Source organism: Pyrus communis, chromosome 14 (genome assembly GCF_041283825.1).
Source record: "Pyrus communis isolate YQ-2024b chromosome 14, ASM4128382v1, whole genome shotgun sequence".
Lineage (NCBI taxonomy): Eukaryota > Viridiplantae > Streptophyta > Magnoliopsida > Rosales > Rosaceae > Pyrus > Pyrus communis.
The window spans coordinates 6,627,974-6,644,365 of NC_142578.1; the positions used below are offsets into that span (position 1 = coordinate 6,627,974).

General features: G+C 38.1%; 2 protein-coding genes across 4 annotated transcripts; one reads left to right on the forward strand and one right to left on the reverse strand.

Moving 5' to 3' along the window:
* Nucleotides 1-907: 907 nt before the first annotated feature.
* LOC137712845 (dual specificity protein phosphatase PHS1) lies at nucleotides 908-6,006 on the forward strand. 3 transcript variants are annotated; one of them, XM_068452018.2, is made up of 11 exons: nucleotides 908-1,421; nucleotides 1,664-1,741; nucleotides 1,898-2,040; nucleotides 2,126-2,327; nucleotides 2,463-2,639; nucleotides 2,725-2,885; nucleotides 3,209-4,283; nucleotides 4,401-4,547; nucleotides 4,631-4,858; nucleotides 5,080-5,237; nucleotides 5,378-6,006. In XM_068452018.2, exons 1-11 carry the CDS (start codon nucleotides 1,368-1,370, stop codon nucleotides 5,733-5,735), a joined length of 2,781 nt encoding a protein of 926 aa, XP_068308119.2. In that variant the 5' UTR covers nucleotides 908-1,367; the 3' UTR covers nucleotides 5,736-6,006. The 3 variants fall into 3 exon arrangements, with proteins under 3 accessions (XP_068308119.2, XP_068308120.2, XP_088539968.1); XM_068452019.2 differs by having other exon boundaries at nucleotides 937-1,421; nucleotides 1,898-2,019; XM_088683842.1 differs by having other exon boundaries at nucleotides 973-1,421; nucleotides 2,131-2,327.
* Nucleotides 6,007-6,484: 478 nt separating this feature from the next.
* Nucleotides 6,485-12,495, reverse strand: LOC137712846 (ATP-dependent Clp protease ATP-binding subunit ClpA homolog CD4B, chloroplastic). The gene is made up of 10 exons (XM_068452020.2): nucleotides 11,931-12,495; nucleotides 10,657-11,227; nucleotides 10,164-10,279; nucleotides 9,950-10,072; nucleotides 9,664-9,849; nucleotides 9,263-9,478; nucleotides 8,760-8,977; nucleotides 8,435-8,510; nucleotides 8,253-8,342; nucleotides 6,485-7,958 (listed from the first exon to the last, which is right to left on the reverse strand). Exons 2-10 carry the CDS (start codon nucleotides 11,216-11,218, stop codon nucleotides 6,780-6,782), a joined length of 2,766 nt encoding a protein of 921 aa, XP_068308121.2. The 5' UTR covers nucleotides 11,219-11,227; nucleotides 11,931-12,495; the 3' UTR covers nucleotides 6,485-6,779.
* Between the last annotated feature and the right edge of the window lie 3,897 nt (nucleotides 12,496-16,392).

The following is a 16,392-nucleotide window of genomic DNA, read 5'->3' on the forward strand; positions in this document are numbered from 1 at the left end:
CGAGATATCATGGTGATGTATACGAGGGTGGGGGTGTATTCAATTAGAAATTTTCTATGAATTTTTATGGATTTTAATTTATTTGTAGAGATTTCATGTAAAATTTTGATTCAATTCCCTCAAAATCTTATGGAGAGATGTGAGATTTGTGGATGCTTAAAATACACTACGAAATATCTCAAATTCTCTCTAATTCCTCAACTTTTCAAATTCTTTAATATCAAATTCTAATTAAATATACGTGAAATGTTATAAACTATCTTAAAATCATGATTGAATACACATTGAATTTCAGAGAATCACTTAAAATTCTGATTAAATACACCTATATTCATTAAAAGAATTAAAATCCCCCAAAATTCTAATTGAGTCTCTCCCCTTGGTTAGTCCCAACCCAAGACCCCATCCCCCAAATTTTACCGAAAGTTTTTTTTTTATATACAACGAAATTTAACATCAACAAGTAAAAAGATTGGGTTAAGACACAAAATATGCCCGCCATAGCAAGGTGGTATCAAACTTGTTATCCAATATAATATCAAAAATCTCGCTAACTTGAAGAATAATGTTAGGAATGTCAAATTTTTTAAACTAAAAACTAAATGATGTGGTTGTAAATGATTAAATTATTAATTAATGTCAGTTAATGCGCCTATCTTTTATTGGTCACACATAATTTAGTTGTACAAATTTGATTTAAAAATTTAATTTCTCTAACATTATCCTAACTTGAATGCAAGTTTTGCTAAGAAAAATTTAACACATTTCCCTTTTAACTAAGTTTCTTTTCCAAAACAAGAAAAGAACCCTTGGAGATCTATTCTAGACAAAGTACACAAACTTAAAATTAATTATTATTTTTATTGATTAAATTAAATTAAATTCAACAATCATTGAAAAAAGAAAAGAAAAGAAAATGAAAAACAGAGAATCGGTGGGTCTCATGCAGTCTGATTAAACAAATCAAAACCCAAAAGCAGAAGAGTGTGATCCTCATCATACCTTCAAGCAACCACCACTGCCAATTCCCCTTCCCGAAGCCCCATCTTACTTTCAGTTTTGCAGGCCAAACCGCCACCAAAACCACCGCCATCTTCCATTTCCTCTCTCTCTCCACCGTATAACACCGTATAGTTTTCAGAACAGCGAAAAAAAAATTGAAAAGGCGCCAACGTCCAACCATCTCGCACTCTCTCTCTTAAAAAAACACTCCTCTTTCTTTTTTGAATTATACTTATCCTCCTTTGCACTCTCTCTCTCTCTCTCTCTCCCCAACTGGCTTCAAGGACAGACAGAGAGAGTGGTACCCTCCTCCCATTCTTTTCATTTTCTAAAGAAAAACCCCAAATATCCCAAAAATAAACCTTATGGCAAAAGAGCAAATCCAGGAGCCTGCAATCACCAACCCTCTGCAGCTCCGGGTATTTCCCTCCCTTCCCTTTATATTTCCTTCCTCTTTCTTAAACCCAGATCGTTAAATCTCGGATTTTGTCTAATTTGAATGCCATTGTGTTTTTCTGATGTTTTGGGATCTGGGTTTTCTGTGCATTGCTTAAATTTTGCATCTTTTTTTTTTTATTTTTTTTTGGGATTTCAATCAAGAAATGAAACATTTTGGGGTTTCTGATTTCGTATTGTTGTTGTTTATATGCTGGAATTACAGGACAAGGAGGAATACAAGGAATTGGACCCTGGATCTGACGAGCTTGAGGCCCCTTTGCCTCTCACCGTCACTTCCCGGGTTAGTAACTTATATACGATACTGCATTTTTATTTCTTTCTTTGAGTGCTGGTGTTGTAGTATTAATTTTGCATTTAAAGACATGTAGTGACTGAATTTTAGAGAAAGAGAGGTGAAAATTAATCATGGTTGTTTGGGGGTGTATTTGGAATGCAGGTCTTGTATATGTTGGGTGACGTTGCCGCAGGGCCGGCATATAGAATCACGCAATGGCTGGAACTGGTTCGTAAACGGAGTGCTAAGTATCACTCGTCTGGCTTCCCCCACCGCCTTCCAAGGTTTGACAGTATGCCTTCGAGGTTTGTTTCAAGTTTTTTGTTATCTTATTCTTACGTTGAAATGTGGTTACAATGTTCGGTAGTAGTCATCACGGTTGCCAATCAGTGTAGGAGACTTTGTTGATGATTGGAAAGGTTCTCTTCCCTGGGAGCAAACCACGGAAGTCAATCTCTGGGAAAGACTTGGTAAAGCTGCTACATTGGATATTGGGTCGAGTTATTTTTCCTGGGATAGGCTCTCGTCGCTTCATCACACTGAGCATAGTAGCAATGACAATTCTGAGGATGAAATGAATAAAGCTCTTGAGGTGTGCAATCTAAATTAACTACATTATATGGATTTTTGTTTTATGTTTACTGTATTGAATTACAGAATAAATATGTGCGTAATTATTTGTATTCTTATTTGCTGCCCCCTCATCTCTTCAGTTGTGTGCATATAGGTAACTGTAAATTCAGGGGGTGTTGTCTTCTTTGGCCTGTTCAACCAGCCAGGGAATGATGATGCTTCTACTAAGGAAGCGGCGGCTGTTATAAAGATTTCATCATCAAGGATGGCCACGCAATCTGAACGCCTTGGATATGAAATTGCAAAGTGGCTTGGAGTTCGAACTCCTCAGGTAGTACATTGTCACTCAACTCACTCCTGGTGATAATATTATACCTACAATAATACATATATGTTTTGTCTGTTGGATTTTTCAGGCCAGAGTCATTCATAATTGTAGCTTGGAGTGGCTCCAGATTATGGAAGCTGCAGAGAACGCAAGAGATGCAGCAAGTGCAGAAGGAGATGAATGTGGGGAAATGACGTGTTCAGAACTTTTGGAAGCTCTTGAACTTAGCCGATGCCTTTTGCTCATGAGGTCTAACTATCATCTTAGTGTCTCTATTTCTAATGTAGACAAAAAGTTAATTCTGTATGAAATGTTATGCTTCGATCACCATCTAGCATGCACAGAACTAGTTAGTCGCAGCAAAAATGTTGATCGCTTGGTCTTTTGCATGCTGTTAAATTGTTCCCATATGTTTTCTAGAACCTGTTCTTTGCCCCTCTTCTTGTATACTTTTAACAGAAACTAAATGAGGAAGCATCACGTTCCATGAGGTGCTCTGCTAGAAAATGCTTCATAGTAGATAACTGGAGCTTTCATATGTGTACTGAAGACCAAAGCTTTAATTTTTGCAGCTATGTTCACGGATCTCCTTTACTTGAAAGCCCAACTGTATTTGAGTCAAGGGAAACTGCAGAAAAAACAGCGGCTGCTCTTGGTAGGATCTTGATGTTGGATCTTGTCATCAGAAATGAGGATCGGCTTCCTTGCCATAAGCTCAGATGGCGTGGAAATTCTGCAAATCTATTGTTGGCTGACAAAATGGCTTTGGGAAATATGGATAGTTTGGGGGAATCCTTTGATTCTGCAATCAAGCGATACAAACCAAGAGTAATCAGAGGTCTTCATAAGGATAGAAGGCCAACTTCAGTAGATGGCAAATTAGGTACTCATAATGCCGTATTGATACCACAGACTTCTGAACTTTCAGATATTGTAGAGTCGCCAAGATCTATAAAGAGTGCACTATCAGATGATGCAGTGCATTCTGATTTTCCAGTTGTGGCTATTGACTCTGGGGTTCCTCGTCGACCTCCTGCTGGAAAGCGCTCAAATGACCAGGAAATTTATCCCAGGTTGGTTGAGTTACTACTCAACAGTTCTGAGTACTCCTCTAATGTGTTGCATGAAATAACATTAGGGAAGTTAGGACGTTCTACCATACAAGAAACTCATGCATCTGATATGCCGGCGTTTGAGATGGCTTCGGTTGTTCAAGAATTTCGTAGTGGATTCCGAGCTGCTCTTAGGGATCTGCAGGGATTCCATATATTCTTACTCACACTTCATCAAAGACTGGAGAACTTGTTACGAATATTCTTCAATATTATAGATAGAATATCCTCAGGGGAGTCTGACAAAGAGGATTTGGCAGTTCCTGAGTCTTCCTCTCACGCTGCTGGAAGTGTTCATTGTGCTTCTCCACCAAGTAAGGAAAGACTTATCAATGACAACAATCCTGATTTTAGTGATTCCGAATTACAGAGAACCGCTCCAAGGTCTTCATATTCCGGAAATAAAGAAGGCTATGACTGCAGCTCGCCTATGTCAAGGGATAGTTTGCATGGGAGGTTCTCTAAAGGAAGTGCGGAGCCCCTCCGTAGTCTGCGATTGACAGCAAAGCTTCGGGATTTCCATAAATACGCCAAGGTTGGACGTACTTCAAGCAAACTGAATTTTTTCTTATATGATACCGTAGATGAGGAAACAGAAAGTCCTTTCATTATGCATAATTTCTCCTAAACTTCAATATATTACCATGCTCAGGTTGATGCTGAATCAAACAAAGAACTGGAACAGTGGAATGAAATGCTAAAGTGTGATGCTGTCAAACTATGTCAAGAGAACAATTTTAATTCTGGGTTTTTCGAGGGTAGTGACAACAATGGTGTTGTCGATGCTTATGAATTGAAGGTATATTTGTCCCTTCTTTCCTTTTCTGTGATTTTTCTTCCTTTCCTTTCTCCTTCTTGTAAACATTTATCTATAACTAACAGGTTAGACTTGAGCACATTCTTGAGAGGATTGCATTGATATCTGGGGCTGCAAATACAGAGAGGCCATCTCGAGTTACAAGTTGCATGTTCATCGGTGGGGCCCTGGCTGCACGATCTGTATTCACGCTGCAACGCTTGGAAATTACTCATGTATTGTGTTTGTGCTCCAATGAAATTGGACAAGCAGATTCTCAGTTTCCTGATCTATTCGAGTACAAGAATTTTGCTGTAAGGGTTCTTTCTCATCTGTGTCTACACATCCAAATAAGCCCATGTGAACATTATCTAATGACATCTTCTCTCCCATAATCCACGTTCTCCATTTATACTAAATGTTTCTCTTTTGAATGTTTTAAACATTTACCCTAACTCTGCAAGTATTTCATTGTGTTTGGAAATTGTTTGGCACCTGCATTGTTCTGATTAGACTGCAAACCCCCTTTGAACAGATATGCGACAATGACGATACAAACATCAGCACCATCTTTGATGAAGCTATTGGTTTTATTGATCGTGTTGAACAAAAAAGAGGGAAGGTTCTCGTCCATTGCTTCGAGGGGAAAAGTAGAAGTGCCACCCTGGTGCTTGCATACCTAATGCTGAGAAAGTAAGTAAAATCTATTATACTCCTCATACACGTGGCATCAACCGATCTTTGATGTCCGTATTGCTTTACTTGGTGTAAATTGTGATTCCAACAGTATTACTTCGAGAAATATTTAGCTAAGTAATCTTCCTATGGTGCAGGAATTGCACTCTATTAGAGGCGTGGAATTCTCTAAAACAAGTTCATCGTCGGGCACAACCGAATGATGGTTTTGCAAAGATCCTAGTGGATCTGGATAAGAAACTTCACGGGAGAGTTTCCATGGAGTGGCAACAGCGGAAGCCTACAATGAAAGTTTGCCCAATCTGCGGGGTAAATGCAGGTCTGAGTAGCAGCTCGCTTAAGCTTCATTTGCAGAAATCACACAAGAAGCTATCGTCAGGTAGTGTCGATAGTGCAATGACAATGGAGATTCAAAAGGCCTTGACAGCGCTAAAAATTAGCCGAGGCGGAAGCGTCAGCCCTAAACAGAGGTCTCATTCAGATGTGGAAGATTAGGGATTTCCAAGCCTCCTTTTTATTTGTATGAGGTGCTTTGGGAGACGATGGACTTGCTGCATAAATGTGGCTGGCCATTCTTGTAGATATAAATATAGGGATTGTTGAGTTTGCCTTGTACATCAAGGAGAATGGTGGTGTGGTTTTATGTGTACATCTTGGTTTCAAGTTCAAGTGTATCATCAGTAGATTATCAGACAATTTAGGGGTGTATGTTGGCAGTGCCATATCCTGACAGTGATATTATAATGTACTCTAATTTACGGGTTAAGGGATTCGAACGTAGGTTTAAAGGGACAAGCACACTGACCTAACCCACATCTGTGAGCGTGCACTGTTTTACACGTGTACATAGATGATTAACAGCAGCAACTTATCTTTGAACTCAAAATGGATTTCATTTACGTGTTAATGATTCATGTAACAGGAGCGCTCAAACACTAAATAGTTAGTAACTCGAATAATCAAAGTTGTACCATCATTCTGGTAAAAATTCATTCAAATCAGAAATCATTGTCTTGGTAAATATTTCATTTTTTATCTGCAATGTTGTGTTCATCGTCTAGTAAACTCTGTCAGAGAGAATCTTCCAATAATAACCCAAAAAATGTCAATTCAAACTAAAGTGAGCCTAATCAAGTGGTGGTAATATGTTACTAACTGGTTAACGCTTGATGAATCTTCATGGTAAACATAGAAGCACAAAACTTACCTGAGAGCTAAAAAATTTCACAGTTAAGCCACATGAATGCGTTAAAAATCTTTTATTATAAATACCAACACTAAATTCAGCACACGAGTGTAAAAAGAAGAGTCTAACCCTAATATATTTGGGAAACTGAACTATGCAGATGCTATTTTTCTGTGATGCTGCTACAGCTTGAGCATTCAAGTGAAGAACCATTAAACAAACAGCTTTCAGTTACCGCTACCGACTGGTCCTTTCCTACGACCGTAAATCAGACTACGTTCAATGGCAAAGTGCAAATGGAAAAAATACAAACATATGCCAAAAGATCAACGAAATGAGGCTACGTGAACTTTTCAAACAGGAATCGGCTCTGGCAAGGACTCGGGAGAACCGCTGCTGCCGTTGAGCACGGTCACGTTTCCATCAGAATCGACATCCACAATGACCGAGTCGCCTTCTTTGATCTCCCTTGCAAGCATCTTCTCAGCCATGCTGTCCTCCAAGAGTCTCATGATAGCTCTTCTTAGAGGCCTGGCTCCGTAGCTCGGGTTGTATCCTTCGTCAACCACTCTATCTCTGAACCTCTCTGTCACTTGAAGCTCTATCTCTTTCTTCTTCAACCTCTCGAAAACCTCCTTGAGCATTATATCCGCTATCTCCTTCACCTCCAGCTTGGTGAGTTGTCGGAAAACAATCATTTCGTCCAACCTATTCAAGAACTCTGGTCTGAAGTACTGTTTTAGTTCCTCCGTCACCAAGCTCTTAATTCTATTGTAACTGCTATCCTTCTCATCATAATCAAGGTCAAATCCAATGCGTCGGCCTCCTTTCTCGATCACACTGCTTCCAACATTAGATGTCATTATCAGAAGTGTATTCTTGAAATCCACGGTTCTGCCCTTGCTGTCGGTTAATCTTCCATCCTCGAGTATTTGGAGCATCATGTTGAAGACATCGGGATGAGCCTTCTCAATTTCATCAAAAAGCACTACAGTGTAAGGACGTCGTCGAACAGCTTCAGTCAGCTGACCTCCCTCAGTGTAACCAACATAACCCGGGGGAGAACCAATGAGCTTGGAAACAGTGTGCCTTTCCATGAACTCACTCATATCAAGCCGAATCATGGCTTCTTCAGAACCAAAGTAGTAAGCAGCCAAAGCTTTAGCGAGCTCAGATTTCCCAACACCAGTGGGACCAGAAAAGATGAAACTGGCAATAGGACGATTAGGATTCTTCAGTCCAACACGGGCTCGGCGAATAGCACGACTAATAGCCTTGACTGCTTCATCCTGACCAATAACTCGCTTATGGAGGGTCTCTTCCATCTTGAGGAGGCGGTCTGATTCATCGGTTGATACTTTCTCAACTGGAATTCCAGTCCACGAGGACACGATATGTTGAATATCCACTTCAGTCACGAGAGGACCTACATCTCCTGCCTCACTCTCTGCCTTGCTCATCTCCTTGCCTTTATCAACAACAGCTGTGATCTGTGCCTTTAGGTCCATTTCTTTGTCACGTAACTCCCCCGCCTGTCCAAAATGCATATTGTCAGCTTAACTTATGCAAGTTTTTTTAAGCCACGGGCGTAACAGATGAAGATATTTGACAATTTTAATCTACCATCAGAAACTCATTAACTCTGATATCAATTTTACAACAGAAAGAACTTCAAATTTTAGAATTATTTCTAGTTGCTACTTCTATTGATTCAGTACGTTTTAGTAACCCTAGATCACAGTGGCCTTATCAGATTCACATACATGCCCTCGAGAAATTGAATGTGTATATTGATGCAAAGTACATTCGGAAACAGAGTTCTGTACCTTTTCAAAGTCTTGACTTCTAACTGCCTCGTTCTTCTCTTTAGTGATCGCCCTCAGCTCTTTCTCAATCTCTCTGGCTTCTTCAGGTAGCTGCAAAAAATATTTAGTATGTCCCCATAAATACAAGCAATCCCTGAGAATCCAATGATGGTGGCTGTCTGAACTTAGAAATGAGGTCATACCTGTGCATGACGAAGGCGAACTCGAGAACCAGCTTCATCAACCAAGTCAATTGCCTTATCAGGCAGAAAACGATCACTGAAGCATACAGAATTATCGATCAGAACAAAACTATACAAGTATACATGCATAGGGAAAGAGATAGGTAGCTAACACCATCACAAAGTGGAGACCAACTTAGTTCCACGGATGGGTTATGCCGAGGGAATGCAAGCAATAATAAAGGACATCTGTACTGATCAAACACTATCAACATTTTAACTATTTTGAACAAGCATCAACAGCATCCACCATTAGCACATTGCACATAGAAGTAGGGATGTCTACCTGATGTACTGGTATGATAGCTGTGCAGCAGATACCAAGGCTTCATCAGTGTAGCGGAGCTTGTGGTGAATCTCATAACGCTCCCTAAGCCCTCTCAAAATCTGAATGGTTTCATCCACAGTTGGTTCAGGAACTTTGACTGGTTGGAATCGCCTTTCCAAAGCTGGATCTTTCTCAATGTGCTTTCTGTACTCATCGAGAGTTGTGGCTCCAATGCACTGGACCAATAATCAATAGAGATGAAACTTACTATTTGGATTCAAATATAAAAAGCAGTAAGCTAATATAATGTAGGAAATATATCATTCCTAAATCATCAGGAATTCAACAAGCACAAAACAAATGTAAAGCTCAACTCCCAGACAATAAAAATCTATAATTGCATCCTACATTTTAACAAATATGTTTGTTTAATATACTCAATATTGGTTCAGGTCAAAAAATGAAAAAACTATTTATATACTTTCTATCCGTGCATCACTTTTTATTATCACAATTATTACCTGCAGTTCACCTCTTGCAAGAGCCGGTTTTAATATATTTGCAGCATCAATTGCCCCTTCTGCTGCTCCTGCTCCAATTAAAGTGTGCACCTCATCAATAAACAAAATAATCTCATCACTTTGTTTGATTTCCTCCATTAGCTTCTTCAATCTTTCCTCAAACTCTCCACGGTACTTTGTACCGGCAACAAGAAGACCCATATCCAGAGTTATAACCTACAAGAGTTTCAAGGAGGGGAAAAGGTCAAATGTATTATTACATTGCTTTTCAAGATATAACTAGAAATACTGAAATAGAAGGAACGGTTCCAAATAAGTTTTAACTTATTGATACCAACTGCTGTAAACACAATAATGTTGCATATGACATTGCTGAGAATTATAAATAAACTCTCACCCACCTTCTTTCCCTCTATTGTTTCAGGAACATCACCAGTTGAAATCCGTTGAGCAAGACCTTCTGCAATTGCAGTCTTCCCAACACCAGGTTCTCCAATAAGGCAGGGATTATTCTTAGTCCTCCTACCCAAAATTTGGACGACACGTTCAATTTGCTGTTGTCTTCCAACAACAGGATCCAACTTACCCTGTGAATTGAAGAAAAAGTATCTCAAAAACAAAAAATCTAAAGCAGAACAATTCTACAACATGACATAAAGGAAAAGGAATAAATGAGTTCGTTTTTACCTCCTCTGCTAGCTTAGTCAAATTGGTCCCATATTCTTCTAGAGTCGGCATTTTATTACCACTGGTCCCTCCTCCAACACCAGCACCCACAGCTTCTGTGCTCTCACCGACCATACGAATAACCTGCCCACACCAAGAAAGTTTTTATGGTTACTTTCAGTTCTGATGATGAACTCTTCAAAAAGAAAAACTAACACGAGGATGCTACGCTTGCCTGTGTGCGAATGTTACTAGGGTCAGCACCTAAATTCTCAAGAACACGAGCTGCTACACCCTCACCCTCCCGAAGCAAACCCAGAAGCAAATGTTCGGATCCAATATAGTTATGACCTGAAATTCATCATTTATGAACAGTTTAGTTCACAAAAAATTGAACGTATAGCAGAGAAGCAAAAGAAGAAATAAGAGCTATCAATTTGCATAGAGATCATATTTCAGTCTTCAATTTCATATATGATCCTACACAAATTTAAGGCTGTTCAATTGAAATATTGATTTACTCCACAAGGATTAAGTTTGAAGCCAAACAGTATACAATTTTGCTCCACCTACTTTAAGTGAAGCTTTACACATCTAAAAATTACTAGGAAAACCCAGTACATAAAAGCAGGATGCCCATCAAGGAGAAAAAGGATGCTTCTTATTAGTTTCTATCAATGTTTTCGAGGCATTTAGTGAACAGGAGGAAGAGAAAAAACAGAGGGTACCAAGTTGGCGAGCTTCCTCCAGTGACAGCTCCAAAACTCGCTTTGCACGAGGAGTGAATGGAATTTCAACAGCAACAAATCCACTACCCCTTCCAATTATCTTCTCCACTTCAACTCGTGCATCTTTAAGATTAATTCCCATGGACTTGAGAACCTTGGCAGCAATCCCAGTCCCTTCACCAATAAGACCCAAAAGTATCTGCTCCGTGCCAACAAAATTGTGACCTAGTCGCCTTGCTTCCTCTTGTGCAAGCATAATTACTTTAATTGCTTTTTCTGTGAAGCGCTCAAACATGGCTTTAGGCACACATCTGCTAGCTCGTTCACACCGTTTAGTGTTTGCGAATTTCACAGAAGAAAATAAGTCTCGCCTGGGCTTTATGCTAATATCTAAAGCATTAACACTCCGGAGTCCTGTGTAACAGCTCATTCTCAATGCAGGTGCTCGTAAAGTACACAACATGACTGTCCTTCTGGCATTCCCAGATCCTTTAGAGTAGCCAAGCCTTTTCCCCGTCACCAAACTAGGAATATAAGTCGACTGAACCAGATTCGTAGCCATGATTCCAACCTATTCCACATTCAGCAAAGACCAAACAAAAATTTAGTTCACAGTTCAAGACATTAATGGAGACACAAACTCAAAAAATAGACTTCACCAATACTAGAACTTATGTTACGTGCATCAAACTACCGAGATTTACGCAGCAACATTTAACTAGTAAGATTGATAGTCAAGATATCGGAATGTCCTATCACCCAACAAAACAGAACATATGCATCAACTTACCAAATGGCAACTATAATTATAAAACTGCGAAATCCTTTTCTCACTCCATTTTTGCCATCAACGATACATAAAGTTTCAATCTTTCATCCATTTTAGTCTCCGAGCCCAGCATACGAGTGACTAACCAAGCTCAAACATCAAAACTAAACGACAATTACAAACATATAACCTTAAAAAAGTTCACAAACATAGTAACCACAAAAAACAACGGATACCCAGATTCAAACAAGACCATAAAACCTCAAAAACACAAAAACATCACATACCCATATTACAGCAACAACATAACAACATTAACAAATCCGAAAAACATCAGATGCAGATTTCATTCACAACAGATAAGAACAATCTATTGAAAGGGGAAAACCCCAGAAAACCCAGAATCCAGATAAACCTAAGAAGAAGTTGAAGAAAAAAACCCAAACTTTTCGCACACAGAAGCAGTGAATCCAAAAGGGTAATCAGATTGAAAAGAAAAGCTCACCTAAAACCCCGTTATCCGGATAAACTTTCGAATTGAAATACAAAAAAATTGAATTTCTCGAGAGACAGATAGAGAGAGGGTCTTTCTTCGGAGACGAAGAGAGAGACCCTATTTTTAGTATGATATGGTCGGCCGAAAGAGCAAGAGACGGAAGGTGTGGCCTTTAGAGAAGCTCTTTCTCTCTCTAAAACTCTATAACTCTCTCGTTTCTCTCTCTTGCTTTCCTTCTGGCTCTATAAATCGATGTTATCCATCTTTTCTTCAACATGAAGGTGCACCTACGACCGCGAGTGATCGACGGCAGCGAGTTACGACACGTCGTATAACAGTGTGAGATTGTGGCTTCGAGTGGGCCCACCAGCCTAATCTGTAAGTCAATGAGAAACTGTGAATGTTACTGCAGTCCCTCTCTTGGCCCGAGATATTTCGTTGGATGACGGTTTTGCCCTTGATACGCTTCGAGTTCATTCGCCAGAAATATTCCGGGTTTGTATCTGAATTTCAATACGTCGCTGTTTTGGTGGTGACACAGCCGTACACGAGACCAATTGCTCAAGCTTCTTTCAAATTCTTCTCATTTTTCCTTCCTAGTGTTTTTTTTTAGGACTCCAATCATGTTTATCACGTTAATTAATATTATTATAATTTCTTTGCCATGTAGGCCGTGTTTGGTATTGTTTTGTTTTACCAATAAGCTGCTTTAAAAAAAGAACTTTAATGAAAAGAGACTGGGTTAAGTTTATTTTAATAAAAACTCATGCTATAACTTTATTTAATAAAAAAGATAAATTTTAATGAAAAACTCTTTTTTTTTTTTAAATGACAAAAGAACTTAAAGTTTAATTAAAAAGACATAATTTTAATACAAAAAAATTGACGCATGGACCTACGCTTCCTCACATAAGTTGTTTATAAAACTTATTACACTGTTTATGAAACTTAACGGTATTACACTGTTTATGAAACTTAACAGTAACAGTAGATGAAGATTAATTATATATGTAGTTATATAATAATATATGTGTAAAAACAAAAGAAAATTCATAATCCTACTTTTGTGTATATAATCTACAAGGGACGAATTTGAATAAATTCGTGCATAAGCAGTAGTCTAATACAGATACAAAGAAAATATTAGAAAATATAAAATTGTTAGAAAGAAAGAGGAGAGGCGTTGTTGTCAAGGAGAGTAGTTGATGGTGGAGAAGGAGACGAAAAATAATGAGGCGATGATGAAGTATTGCACGCGCTTTACCTAGGTTTTTTTTTTTTTTTTTACTTCATTATTTTGTCTTTATCATTAAATAAAGTTATAGGATGGCTTTGATTAAAACTCAAAATTTTGAAGCCGTTTTCATTAATTTTTCTTTTAAAAAACGAAGTTTAGCCTTTAATAAATGTTTTTAATTCTTGTAAATTGTAATACCTTATCAATTTTTTAAAATGACATTTTCTCCCTCGGAGAACAAAGTGACCACCATCATCTACCAGTAACACTACAACCATTAACCTTCTATCATCACTGACACTACAAGCGTCACCACCACCGCCATCGTAGTTTCCATGACCACCACCACCACCACAACAACCACAATCGCAACACAATTGCCACCTCTAGCACCACAACTACCATTAGCACCATTGTTGTTGTTACCGTCGTCATAATTGTCACCACATCCAATACCACAATCGTCACCAATGCCGCTACAATTACCATCGTCATTGCCACCGCTTCTACCACCATTATAACCTCTACACCCCAACCACCACACACATAATTGTCACTACCGCCACCATCACAATTGTCACCACAACCACAATCGTCACAGCACCACCTTTACCACCATTGTAACCTCTTCACCCAACCCCATTATTAGCACCACCACCATACCCTTACCATTGTTGCTACCATCAGCCACTCACAGCCACCATCACTGCTAGTACCACAACCATTTTCATTGTCACCACTACAATTGCAACCACCAACATTACGCAATTGTCGCATCCCTAACCACCACACCTCATTATTGGCAGCACTAGACACATCCACCATTGCCACTGCCGCCACCACTCTCTTGGACGATGTGGGATGTTACATGTTGGGTTGTTGTCCAATTTTTCAGCCCTTTCCATAAAAGGTTTGTTGGATATATGTCAATAATCTGTGATAAAATTATATATGCTAATAAATAATAAATGCGAATAGGAAATTAACAGAGTATGTACAATGAAATAATATTGAACAGAAATATTGAAGATCGAGGTTTGTGTACTGCAATGTTCTTGAAACAGAAATTTCGTCCCTACTCAGTGCTTGTAGTTCTAGGGACATCTGCTTCACCAGGATTCAACGATCAAGTCAGAATTCTAGCATCGGAAAACTAGACTTCTGGCGAATTTCTATGTGGGTCTCTCAGTAAGGATGTTTTGGATTATAGAAGAAGAATTGTATTTTCTATGTTCTAAATGTCATGTAGATGGATGTGTATATAATATGATTATGCATGTTCTCAACAGGTATGAGGAAGTGATGCATCTGTTGGGAGACATCTTCTCAGATGTGTGTTTTCTTTCTGCGTTCTTTCACACTTCAGACTTCATCTAAAAAGATGAGTCTGTTGGTAAAAAAGAATTAATTAATTAAATTTGAAATTAATTAAAAATAATTAATTAATATAATTATTAGAGCTCGAGCCCAAGAGCCCCAAGGTCCAAGACCTATCTTTTGATAATTAATTATATATTAATTGCCTTCATCTAAAAAGATGAGTCTGTTGGTAAAAAAGAATTAATTAATTAAATTTGAAATTAATTAAAAATAATTTAATTAATATAATTATTAGAGCTCGAGCCCAAGAGCCCCAAGGTCCAAGGCCTATCTTTTGATAATTAATTATATATTAATTGCCTTCATCTAAAAAGATGAGTCTGTTGGTAAAAAATAATTAATTAATTAAATTTGAAATTAATTAAAAATAATTAATTAATATAATTATTAGAGCTCGAGCCCAAGAGCCCCAAGGTCCAAGGCCTATCTTTTGATAATTAATTATATATTAATTGCCAATTAATTAGTACACCCCAAAGCCCAACCCCAAGGGTGAGCCCAATTTTAATCTTCAAGACCTATCACTCCAATTACTTTTTATAAGGGGCAAAGCTTTATAAAGCGATGAAACCTTTTGGGAATGACTAATGTGGGACAAAGAAATTTCTACTCAAAATTTCCAACAAGGTTTAGTCCCAATATTTAAGTTTACTAGACGATTAGAACAAGTGATGGATTGCCATATTGGTTAGTGCATTTCTCTTTAACTAGACGTGTTCTGGCTTTAAATATCCCCCATTAACGTAGTTTAAAGAAGAAATTTCTTGTATTAAAAATTAAAATTAAAACATTACTCCAATTGAGTTGACATAATCTAGTTAATCACCAAAGTAGAAGGTCTGAGATTTTCATTCCTGAGATTCTCATTTCCCTTTGCAATTCAATTATAAAATATAGTGTAGATAATGGAGAGGAAAATTACAAATTAAAATGGGGAATTTGGTGGCCTTTTCTTTGACAAATTCCTATGATTAGGATGCGTTTGGTTGTTTGTACGTGTAAAAATATCAGGAAATATTTATGTTGATTGGGGTCGGCAGCCTTTAGTTTTGGCCTTGGCCTTGTTGTCAATCCAGCGATCATAATTGTGATTTTTTCTAGTTTGTTTTACCTTTTGTTTCGTAAACTTTTACTCTACTTCTTTGTGGACAAAACACTCGTTTTTTACTTTTGTGGGTGAGTTTGTTGCACCGGACTATTTTAAACTGAATTAGCTTCAAAAACTAAGTTGTAGTGGCTTAGAATATATTAAGCTAAACTAACTTAGTGAACCCTTTGATGCAGTGCTGAACTAAAAAGCAAGATAGTGAAAAAAAATGAAAAAAAGAACCCATGATATATAACAAAATACTCATGTTATCTGCTTCAAGTAACAAACATGGACTACTCTTATCTATAATCCAGTCTAGTCTAGTGAAGTTTAATGAAGGCAAACAAACGCACCCTTGTAGGCTTATGGTAAAGGTGCTAGATTTTTTTGGGCCAATTGCCATAGAGACTTAGCCCACTTGGTCATTCTATGTCAAATTCAAGATGATCCAAAAGTAGGCTGGCCAAGATATGTTTGTGGGTTTTCAGGCCTTTTATGTTTGGCCCAAATCAACAATCCTTTTTCTAGTACGAGCTCTTGTTTTTTGGGCAGAGTTTTGTAGTTTGGAGTCATTGGACTGAAGAGTCTAAGATGAGGAATTCAAGATCACATATGAAGGGACGAGAATCATGGAATTAGGAAGTAAACTGAACTCTTGACCTGTTAACTTACTCTAGATCTTATTTCTCACTCATCTTCACCATTTTGGGTAACCCTAAGACAATTTACAAGTAAGATACAACTAATATAGTATTTCTTTCGGA